General features: G+C 44.1%; 1 protein-coding gene across 19 annotated transcripts in view; it reads left to right on the top strand.

The window, feature by feature from the left end:
• The window catches only part of TENM2 (teneurin transmembrane protein 2), a 657,515-nt gene that overhangs the window by 424,816 nt on the left and 220,266 nt on the right, over positions 1-12,433 (top strand). For all 19 annotated transcript variants that reach the window (XM_079145381.1, XM_079145388.1, XM_079145390.1 and 16 more), the window contains one exon: positions 255-493. In XM_079145381.1, coding sequence (XP_079001507.1) covers positions 255-493 — 239 coding nt within the window. The remainder of the gene's footprint in view (positions 1-254; positions 494-12,433) is intronic.

Raw genomic sequence — 12,433 nt, 5'->3', positions numbered from 1 at the left:
GAGACAATTATTCACTTTTCGGATTTGCTCTGATTGCTTTGCAAGGTTGATGTGGACGCTGTAATCTCGATGCCTGTCTGGAAGTGTGGAATCAGGCAGGTCTGCAGACCACCCACGTCACTCACTGCCCAGGGTGAAGCTGGCCAGTCAGGCAGGGTAGCTGGTGAGCGCAGGGCTAGGATCCTGTGAATCAGGGCGAGGAGAACTCCCGCGCCAGCCGTCGGCCTCGCTGACTCTCTCCCTTTTCCTGGCAGGCACTTCCTCTTTAAGACCTCCTCGGGAAGCACCCCCCTGTTTAGCAGCTCCTCTCCAGGATACCCCCTGACCTCAGGAACCGTTTACACACCCCCGCCCCGCCTGCTGCCCAGGAATACCTTCTCCAGGAAGGCCTTCAAGCTCAAGAAGCCCTCCAAGTACTGCAGCTGGAAATGCGCCGCCCTGTCTGCCATTGCCGCGGCCCTCCTCCTGGCCATTTTGCTGGCATATTTCATAGGTAAGTCGAGGCAGCCTCGTTCGCCTTTCCTGGTGGTGAGAAGGTGGGGGAGAGGCTGCGGACGTGTGCCTCCAGGGGACCTCTGTGGTCTGTCCAGTTCACTTGTTGGCTTCTAACAGGCGCAAGGATGAGTGATGGATGGGGGTGATTCTTCCCTCCCGGGCTCCACTTAGATCTGATGAGTTTCTCCTTCATGATTCAAATGGCATTTATCAGAAGGGACATTAAGACCCTCGCCGTTTCCTTTCTTGGCGATGAAACGAGAGTTGTCCTACAAACCCATTCCTCACTCCCAAAGTAGCCTCCTAGCCTTCTCTGTCACTCAATTTTATCCCTGGTCTGTGCTCTGACATGCATGCACACATGTGTTGATTGACTTTACCCAAAAACTGGACAGAAGGAGAATAGGGGTTGGTATACCCAGCCTGAGAACATCTCCATCCAAGTGAAAGGCAAACTAGCTCGTTTATTTTCAGAGCTGTGGAACAGAAATAAGATGGAGAGGCCAGACGCGCACCCAGGTCTCTGTACAGAATCAAGTCACTCAGTTGACCTTGCCCACATCCCTGTCCCCTTAGCTTCAACTCTCATCTCGCCATGGGCTACTCAGTGCATGTCTCATGGCAGCCATGTTCCTGGTGACTCAGTGCGTGAGTTAGGGTGGCAGATCATGCAATTGCTGGGGCACTCTTATTCCCGTGCCAGGGATATTGGTTTGCATCCGTGGGGTGTATCCATGCAACCTCGGAAAGCAGCAGATGCTGAGAACCGAGGGGCAGAGTGCCACGTGCATATGAGCATCCCAGGCTGGACACAGAGCCTGCTGGCAGCTCCTGGCCCTGACACAGAGCCCCAGTGCTGCTGCTCTGTCAGCTGTGCTTGCCAACAGCACGTCTCCTGGCCCAGGCAGAGGCCGTGGTGACGTTCGCTCGAGTTTATTTGAAACACTCGATGGTTCTGGCTTGGTTTCAGGGCAGCTATGAGCTATGAGCTCCCCGGTTTGGCTGTGCCAGGGTGCAAAGCAAACCTATAAAACACCAGCTCAAAGAGGCTGACTCCAAAACGGTTCTCAACATGCATGCTCAAACTCCTCCCACTTAGGAGACAGGGCTGGAGGCGGCATGACTGTGCAGGCCTTGCCTCTCGCTCAGAAGGGAGCTGGGAATCATGCACTTCCTTCATCCCCAGCAGCCCAGCCTGGTGCCTGCCAGAGAAAGAAACTGGTGCAGAACTTTCCAGACCATTCCACCTAAGTTCGCCTGATGGCAAAGGAATGTCGTTCTCTTTTATAATACAGCTGTGTTTGTCTTAATATGGAAAAAATAAGCATTTAAATCCCTTATGGTTAAGTTTCTCAGGAATGTCCTTCAAAAGAGAGAGAAGACAGTCCAACCCAAGGGGCTGTACTTGCCTGGTCTTGGTGAAAAGCCGCAGTCTCTGAACCTCGGTTCTATGTAGGGACTGAGCTCTGCCGCCCCAGAACCCCTGACTTCGAGTCACGTCTGCTTCTCACTTAGCTCTTGACGAAGTGTGGGGTCATGGGTTGACCTGAGGGGGAAGGACGTCTGCAGCCCCCTCGATTGCTTGATTAGAATCGTTTGTGTTGTTAGAGGCAGTTTTGTGTGATTCCCCAGGTAGCTGTTCAGGGCCTTGGAGGGAGCAAATTCAGTGTGCCTTCGGGGTCTTTCCATGATCTGGCTTTATGTCAGACAATTCAAAAAGGGCCATGTGCTCACTTCTCAGGCTTAATGTTCTGCTGGGCCAGTGGGCATCAGGGGGAGCCCAGATATAGAAACTGAGGCCCTGCCTGCTGCTGCCACTAGCATCCCCAGTATCTCTCCAGCTCCCCTTGGGGGAGGGAGATAGATGGCTTCGGCCTGTTTTATTGAGCTTGATAGTTAAAATATAATAGCTTTCTGTAAAGGCAGTCATATGAATGGGAAACTGTATACTGCAAGTTTAATGTTTTAATCAGGTATATAACTTGTAAATGATGGATTAAGAAACATATTTATCCTCAGTCTGGAGGCTACTGGAAGCTGGACCTGAGCATCTTAGATGGTTTATTAGTTTATAATCCATCACTTCCTGTTATGTGTGCTTTAGGTAAGATTATGCTTTGACCCTGGAGTTTTGAAAAATAGTTTATGACTCAAAACGAATGATGTCATGGGCCAGTTTACCCCACAGTGAATGCGGGGGTGCAGGACTGTCTCAGCTTCTCTCCAGAGATGACCACAGGCCTGCCTGCAAGCCAGGTGAGGGGTCAGGATCTTCAGTGCTGCAATGCCTGCAATACCTTTCTCCTTAGCCTGGTGAAGTCATTGGCCTCCTAAGCCTTGGTTTCTTACATGCAGCACAGGGCCATGATGGTTATTTGTGTGCAGAAACTCTGAAGTATGGTGAGGATTAATTAATGTGTATAAATCACTTTGAAGATGAAAAGCAGTATATTATTAATTACAAAGCTGCAGGGGCATAAACAGTGCATTGCAAACACAGAGGAAAGTGCTGTTGGGACCACTAGTGACTGTGTCTACCTAAGAAAACAAGATACTAGGGAAGGACAGAAGGGCAACGTGAAAACCAAGACTCCTCTGTTCAAGAGACCAGAGCTTTGAAGACCCGAGTCCATTCTGGTTCACACAAGACCCGAGTCCATTCTGGTTCACACATGACTCCGTGTTCCACGGGAACATGACAGGTCCTGAAATTGAAGCATCCGCCTTAGGACATTTATGGACAGGCAGTGGGTTCAGCTCTGCCAGGCACTGTGACAAATACATCAAATTATCTTCCTTGCATGTTCAAACCCATAGAGAAAAGACTTTTCAGAAGCGAGCAATTTGGAATAGCTCAGCCCCATGACAAGTTCTCCGTGGCCAGGGTGGAGGGTGGGTGTAAAGGCAGAATGGCAGCCTCTGTGCAAATCAGAAGACACACGGGCCTCACCCACTTGGGAAAGATTCCCTAGTCCCGCTCCTGCAACTGGGGTGAGAGGACTTCAACCATATGCTCTTCCATTAGGTCCTCTCTCTGACAGATTCTTCCGGTGTATAAAACACCCCAGAATAAAATACTCTGAAAAGCTGTGTGAAGCCCCCGGGGACCACGTGCATGTCACAGCCCCTGGTCCCTGCAGCTCCCAGAGCACAGGGGTTCAGGGGAATTTGAAGGGAACGCAAGAGCACATTCTCTCGGAAGCTGTCTTCCTTGGCAGCTCAAGCTCTGTCGTCACCTGCGGCTCCAGAGGTCATAACCCTACGTTTCTGGATTATATAACCAGGTAGATTTTTCTCCCCTGCTTTACGTCGAGTGTACTGTTTGTATCTTTAGATAGGACCTTCTCCCTGCTTCCAATTAGAAGTGTTTCATTTAAAGCACTTTTATATAATTCTTCCATTTGAACCATAAACCCAGTCACCAATATACACTCTAAGTAGAAAATAAAGTTGGTATATGACCGTCCTCTGCCTTAGCATTGATGTGGAGACCCGGAGCATCTAGCCAGGTGGTTGGTTGGTTGTGGAACCAAGAAGAGATCCGCAGATCTCTAAACTCAGTCTCTCTGGTCTCCTGATACCCAGCTTTACATTTCCTTCATTATTTCCTGAAGATCGCAGCTGGCTGGTTTCTCAAATATTGTATGAAACCTCAGTGGGTCCTTTTGGAGTGTTGATTTATCTGGTCCTGTCCTCATTGACACAAGAATTGTTGCTTCCTATTCTTCCCAATCAGCTACTACCACAGTAGAGAGAAATCCTGCCTCCTCCTCCATCTCCAACCTGTCTGCCTTCCCCAAAATCTTGTTATAGGGCTCAGCAAACTTTTTCTATTAAAAGCCAGAGAGTTGAAACTCTGTACTTAGTGGGACAGGCAATCTCTGTCATGTCCACCCCACTCTGCCATGGTGACTCAAATGCAGCCATAGGAATATGTAAACAAACAGTTAGGACTTTAATTAGGGACACTGGAATATGAATTTTAAGTAATTTTCATCTACCATAAAATATGCTTCCCTTGATCTTTTTCAGATCCCTTAGGTCACGTGCCATATAAAACAGATGGCAAACTGGATTTGGTTCCTAAGGCCATAGCTGTCAACCCCTGTGATTCTATCACTGCTCATTTCCTAAAAACGCCTTTTTAGGGTCTTTCCACCTTCCTGAAAACATTGCTTTCTGCTAAGAGTCCAACCATATGTCCCCTAAAACTGAAGCAAGCGGTTGGTGTTTCCTAATACTGATATCCTCTTTTGTAATAAATAATTGCATCTGACTTTCTGACCCAAACCAAAAAGTAAGAAAAGCAAGCCACATTTCTCTCTCGTTAAAGTCTTTCTGCAGGATGAACTGTTCCCTCCTGATAGCATAGCTGTAACTAGATAGCATGAAACGATGGTGTAGCCATTTTGCCACATAGTGAATGGTCCTCAAACTTGGCTACCCTGGGTTCCTCTGCAAATTCACTACCTGCTTTTGCAACCTCTTCCATGCCTCATACCACCTTCGTTGAGGTTTTCCAACAGGTTGTGATACTCCGAGGCCACTGAATGACATCGTCGCCTCGTCTTCTCAGGTTAGCATTGAACCAGATCTCATTTCCTTAAAAGGCATGGAAGTTTTATCAGGCCTACCCCACCTCAGGGAAGAAAGATGCTTCTGAGGTCTGAGTAAGTCCGGCTCATCTAGAACTTCTAAAGTGAGAAGCAGCTCACTGACCAGAGCTCAGACTGTCACCCCTGAGTCAGAAACAATGGGTAACCTGCCCTGAGCTTCTCTCTAAGGGTCTCCATGTGGTGGGGAAGTGAAGGGGGCAGAGAGAAGGATAAGAGCATTTATGTCATCGCAAATTAGTTTTTAGCTCTTCAGATCTCTGCCAAACTAAAATACATATATATGTCTAAGAAAGTCACCTTGTCTTTCTTCAGTACAGTAATTCCTGCCAAATCTGAAATACTATGTTTTAAGTAAGCTGCTCAGCGCTCCGTCTTCTGCCACCCTGACTTTGATCTGTGTAGCACACGGCCGTCAACATGTCAGGAAGTTAAGAGTGTGGTAATTTGGGGTGCTTTCAGTTTCTTTTGAAAACAATGAGAGATTATTTTCTATGGAAACGAAGAGACTACCATGTGTTTAAAGTTGCTGTGCTTGAAAATTGATATGTTGAGACTCATGCTGATGAATCCTGCGTTCTCAGCTGCTATTTTGTGTATTCTCATCTCACAGAACAGAGCAGGTTTGGGGAAAACGTAAAGCAAGTGACAGAAAGTGCGAGTGACATACCTGCCTGGCAGCCTCAGTGAGAGCACAGTCTAGGGGGAACACTGGCCTCATTCAAACTCTCTGCCCTTGAACTCTCGGGAGAGATGGTAAACTTCCCCTCCAGCATGAAAAGTTGTGTATTTACCTGCCATTATCTAAAGAGCAGAATGCTAATGATTCTTCAAAACAGTCCAGCAAATAACTTTTCCACCTAACTCTCTGGCTGCGAATGGTGCAACAGAAAGAACTACCCACACATTAGTCGGGACACCCAGTTACATTATGTGTTCAGAAGTGAGTAGGAGATGTTTTATCTGATAGATATGCTAATATGCTCTTAACCTAGTGATACCTCCTGCCAGAGCTTCCACGCCCATGAGACTCGACAGTGGGGCTGCTGTCTCATTGTACACCTGATTTTAGAGGGTCTGTCGATTTGTGGAGAGTCAATAAAGTCATTCATTAGCTAGGTCTCCATCACCCTGTAGCCACGTGCCAACATTCGTACCGCGGGTTTAACACTGAGCAAAGATGAATTCGGCTTCAGAAAAGGATGTGTCCTCTTATAAGCACACATTCGCATAATTGTAGAACTGGAAATGCTTCTGCATGGGCAGTAACTGTGATGAGCTGCCTGTGTCGCCCTTCCAGAGACCCCAACCTGAGGTCAAGGGAGTCAGCCAAAGCAGGGCCTGCCTACCTCCTGGGAAAATGCTGGGAAGGAGAACAGAGAAGCAGCTGCAGGTCCTGACTTTGTAGGGCATCTTAATAGGCCTCTAGGACCATAAGGAAACAAAGTGGCCACCTTCTGCAGGCCCAGGACTTTGTGCCTCCACTGGTATGTGTGGAGTAACACATGAGGGGTCCCCTCCTACTACCTCCAAAGCACTGTTGCAGGCCAGGTCCTAGAGTTCTCGGCATAATTATTTCTTTACAGTCAGCAGGCCGGAAGTCATGCTAGGATAGGGTCATGTCCTTGTCAGCTTCTCCATACGCCTGTTTGGATTTTGGTTTTGTTTCAGCCATGCTGGGGGTGGAACCCAGGGCCTCACCAATGCTGGGCAGACACTCAGCACTGAGCTACACCAGCACCTACCTTTTTTTTTTTTAATCAGGGCCCCTTACGTTGGTCACCAGGCCTGAGACCCTTCAGCTTCCGCCAAGGGAAATGGACTGAGGCCCATTTCCCTTGGCCTCAGTCTTTTCACTCTTTCATTTCTTTGTGTTTATTTCTTGGTTTTAGATTCTGGGTGCTGTTTCTAATGCGCTGTCAATAAAGTTGGCTTCATTCCACATTTTATTTGTAACCCAATTTCGGGGGTTCTCACCCTGCCTTGGTTAGCAGACAAGCAGATTGATGTGGGTGTCAGAGAGGCCTGGTTCAAATTCTGACCCATATTTCACATAAAACCCATGTGACTACTTAATCTCTCTGCACCTTAGTTTCTCATCCAAAAATATGTGGAAAATTTCTAATTTGTAAAGATGGTTCAAAGTGTTCGTTGAAATGATGGATACATACAACTTTTCTTCAAATTTAGTGTATAGTCATTTATGAAAAGTGCCATTATTATATGCATCCCTAAGGGGAAAAACTATAAATTAAAACTATGATGTAATATCCTAGCATTTATAATTTTATTGTGTATGTTTGAAAAGAGAGAGAGAGAGAGAGGGACAGATCACCAGGATTCAAATAACCATGTGAATAGATAGGTTCATGGTCACATAACCCTCATAAGACACATCAATTGTAAGGTGAATTCTGATTTCAGATTCAGATGTGGAAATATGAAAAAAAATATGAGTCTTAGAATCACTGGGACATGATGAGATCTGGCACACAGTAGAAGCTCAGCTAAATAAAGCTATTGTGAGTACTGTGTTAGCTATCACACTTCTAGACTGTGTCCAATGAGAAGAATAAACCAGACTCTGGGACCATTGTATCCCCGAAGTAGTGACTGCACGGCCTAGCATGTCACAAGCAATAGAGACATTTGTTGAATTAATGCATGCTGATTAGGATTGGGTCTGGCTTGGATCCTCTACGGAAGATATTTTCCAAATACCCCAAATCCCTGATTCCAAGTTCCACTTATTCCCCCATGTAAAGGGAAGTTTGTGATTCCCTGATGTTGTAATTGCTGCTGTTCCCAAATTGCATTTCCAAGTTAGAAAGCACTTAGGCGATGGAACAGTTGCAGGGAGGGGTGTGCAAGTACCACATTCGAGCCCGCTAGCAGGAATCTGTGATTCCCTGAAATGGAGAGAACTTTCTCGGTGGAGCTAGGAAGTGTTTGCATCTGGCAGGCGGCCACCACTTGGCACTGGCAATTCAAAAGTGTAGTGGAATTCAGTTGGAGTTCAAGGTGAAGAAGCAAATAATGGCATAAATCTGAAAGTCTGTTGGCTGTTTCTCTGTAAATGAGGATGTGCTAAGAAATGAAAGCATTCACTACAAAGCACCAAGGAGAGAAAAGAACTATTATATGGTGAATTAGGTCCATGTACACAAGCCCTGCAGAATCTTTTGTGCTCTGTAATGCCCTGCTTCACTGTATAACTTCCTATGACAGAAACTCGGCCCAAAGGAAACTTCTAAAACATGCGTTTCTCTTAAGGTCACCTTAAGCCAGCCTTCTTCACATTCTCCTGTGAAAATTCCTCTATGGGAAATTCATATTTTGATTATCAAGAACAGACATCCAGAAGATTTCCCTAGCCGTCGTCTTATCAAAGAAATCATTTATTAGATTGATATCTTATAATAAAGTCCTCTGCATTAGAGCAGTGCATCAACTCTATTAACACATTTAATATTACTATAAAAGGAGGATTATCCATTGCAGGTTCTAGTCATATCATTTTTTACATTATCCACCTTCTGGCCTGAAATAAATAAATATTGGAATGTATCAGAGAAAATAACAGCACTACATTACATGTTGGTAGGAAAGAACTTTGCTGAAAATGATTGTCCTCCCTTCTGGAAACCAGAAAAACATTTATGAGGTACTTAGTATAGATCATCTTTCTGACACATTATTTTAAAAAAATAAGCTGTAGATGAGAAGGGAGGAGTAAGCTTCGCCTCCAATCTCTGCACTTCTTTCATCATGATTTTCTTTGAAGCTGTGAGGGAAGGCCCTTCCCTTGGGATAGGTTTTCAGTTGAGTTAGGTCATTCGTGGGAAACTGTGCAAACACGTTCGGCTCTCCCCAGGGACTGGGCTCTTTAAAGAAGAGGGCATATTACCTTGCTTTTTCCTTTGCAGTTATGATGCAATTCTCTCTGTTTGCTTACTTATATTACACCACAAGCACTTTCAAGTCACATTAATGAAGTTTAGACAAGACTCGCCTATATTCCACAGGGAGAAGGAAGTGGCAGTATGTCCGATGCCTCCTGTTCTTCAGGCCTTAATAAACACAATGACATCTCTCAAAGAAGTTCAGGGTGCCTTTAAATAAGAGGCATTTTCAAAACTGGTTTTAAGTCTGTCTTATGCCCCAAATTTGATCAACACAGACTTCTGGGGCATTAGCTAAATTTAGAGTATATGTGTTTAAATTTTCTTTTAATAACAAGATATGCAGACTTCCTAAATCTCAAGAGAATTCTGTGTTACTCTCTTTTCTTTAGAAAAAAGAATTCTTATAACTGTTAATTTTATGTATTATTAATTTTATGTTAATTAATTTAAACTGTATTAAAATTGGATGTATAGCCTTATGTATATGAAGCTTATGTTTTTCCATTGGGCAAGATGTTGTATTTTACCACGTGATTGGCCAGTTATGTGATGTGCTAAAATCTGCTGACCAGCCTCAGAATCTAGGACATTTTTACTTAAACATTTTTCCTGGATCTAGAGTCTAAAGAGCAACCCATAAAATAGTATAGATAATGGGAAACTTTAAAATTCCTGTGATACGTTATATTTTGCATAAATGATTGAAGTCACAGTGCTAATCATGCACAAAATGGTTATAAAAGGCATCTGAGTTTTATTTTTCCCAGGACCATCAGGAAACAGAGGTTCTTGTACTGAAAAGCTTTCTATCATCTCATTGGTATGAATCAATTGTCAGTCCTCTGTTTAGTTCCTCTCCTAGAAAGGTAGAGTGGTCTAACCATTAGGCAATAAGAAATCGAGGGCATTTGTGTCTATTTCTGTCCAGTATGTTTTTGTCAAATGAAAACATTATCTCCTTCCAAATCTACTATAAAAACTGTAAATCTTATAAGAAAAAAAAGTTTTTAAGCTGCCCTGTTATTAGCTTATCCATCGTGAGACCACAGTAGTGAAGAGTCAAGGGCCAAAGAGGAACTAGTACCAAAAAGAATAGAATGAAAGTAAGACCTAAGGAAAAGATTCAGACTCTGGGAATAGAAAAATTAGAAACATCCTAGCAATACAAACTGTGCAATGTCATCCAGCAAGCAGGACAAAGTACAGACCAATTACAAGACCAAAGTATGGGGAGGGTGCTGACACCCAGCATACCAAATTACTTGTACTCTTCCACACAATTTCTGGAACCCCTAAGTCCAACCAAGATAATAAGATGAAAGGCAATTATTGAGAATGGCTTGAAGGCGGTGTCTCATCACCTCATCTTATATCATTAAACTTTTGATTCACTTATGAACTACTTAGATAAACGACAGTGGACAGCTCAACATCTATCCAAATAAACTGCAAAGCTACCACGATAAAAGAAATTGTGTTTATAGACACAGCAGGCTCTTGCCTGTAGATGAGAGTAACGTGTCTAATGCTGAACATCAATCTGTATTCCCAACATGTCATGAAGGGGGGCCGCTAAAAACAACTCATCCTACAAAATCCTTCTGCACTCAGGGTGGTTTATCTTCTATGGTATCTAATTGCTATCTGTGTAATTCAGCTAGAATCATTGCTACCAAAAGTGACGTAAGAGGTGGAAAGAATGAATGTGGTGGTGATTCCCAGGGGAGCATCGAAAGTTGGAGGTTTCAGATCTCAAATGTGTTGTCAGTGGAATGATCCCTGAGGCCAGAAAGCAAGTATACGTATCTTCTTTTCAATCCTGTTCAAAAATCTACATGAGGGAAGAGGATTATTTGATGGCAGATCCTCTGCCTGCTTGTTTTTTGTTTTTTGTTTTATTTTTGCTTGTCTTTGTGGCATAATGGAGGGTCCGGAAAAGATATCTGAAGTTACCCTACAATTTTAGCTCCTAATTAAATTCAGTGGATTTAGGAACTTTCAGCCTTTAGGAAAGTCTCCCAATCCACAGAGGGTAAGTTCTGGTCTCGATCCTATGCGGATATGTCCAAACCTGTAGCAGCTCCCTCCTTACCCAGGTCATGACTGGTGCTGGTAGGGACGGAGGGGTGGACAGCTGGAATAAAGGGAAGGAGTCAGCTCCCTTGTGAGGATACATGCAAATGGTGCGTGCACACTCACATGGTTACTCCACAGACCCTGCCCTGAATGTTCTGCTCAAAAGCATTTTTTAATTTCTCTATTTTAAAAAAATTTAATAGGTACCTAATAATTAGTCATGTTTATGGGATGCACTGTGATAATTCAATGTACACAAATGTATGTATGCATATATGTATGTATGTATGACATATGTCAGTACGTCTTGATCAAATCAGGGCAATGAGCATTTCTACTTCCTTAAAAGTTTGTCATTTCTTTATGCTGGTTATCTTGGAACTCCCCCCTTTTAATTCTTTACAAAACACACCATGAATTGTTGTAAACTATAGTCACTGCTGTGCTGTAGAACACTGGAACTGATTCTCCTAACTATTCTTTGACAATCATTACCCAACTTTCCTCTTATTTCCCCCTTAATTTTTTCACTTTTTTTTTGCGGGGGGAGTGGGTGCTGGAGATTGAACCCAAGAGCACTTTACCACTGAGCTACATTCCCAGACCTTTTTTATTTTATTTTTTTTATTTTGAGACAGGGTCTCACTGAGTTACTTAGGACCTCACTCACTAAGTTGCTAAGGCTAGTCTTGAAGTTGCAATCCTCCCATCTCAATCCCTCAAATCACTAGGGTCAGACACATTCAGGGTGGTCTGGTCATACAATTGATACCAGGTTCCACCTGCTTCCAAAGGTTTACTCAATCACGATGTTTGTCTGCATTCGCAGGAATGTGAAAGTCACTGTTTCTGTTCCCTCCTCCCCTCCACTCTATACATTACACCTTTATATATCCTTGGGGGAAGTCCAGATTTATCCTCCTGTATCGAGTTTAATTTTTTAAAGTCACATACATAATATGAAGTGACAATGCAGTTAATTTCCTTTTGTGCTTTTTAAAATATTTACTGCTCTGTCGATCTGCAGCTCTTTCTGGACTCTTGTCCCGTCCCCCCCCCCCCGCCCCCCGCACTACCTCCACCTTTAGTGCTTTCTTTGGAAGGTCATTGGGGTGAGGGTGCTTCTTAAGGTCTCATGGCTTGCCCTGTCTGGGAGAAAATGTCTCTATTTCATGAGCATGTGAATGCTGATTGCATAGCATTTTATTCTTCTCTTCCAAACTGACAGGAATTAAGCCTTTTAGAAAGGTCAACTGACCTAAAGTGATAGCCGTATTGTAATGAAATACTGATGGCTTGCTTTAATGTCAGGCAAATAGAAGAGTGGAACGAACAGAAAGATCT

The sequence above is a fragment of the Sciurus vulgaris genome, assembly GCF_902686455.1.
Source record: "Sciurus vulgaris genome assembly, chromosome: 6".
NCBI lineage: Eukaryota > Metazoa > Chordata > Mammalia > Rodentia > Sciuridae > Sciurus > Sciurus vulgaris.
The sequence above is the reverse complement of the archived record's forward strand: the minus strand, read 5'-3'. Positions and strand labels throughout refer to the sequence as shown.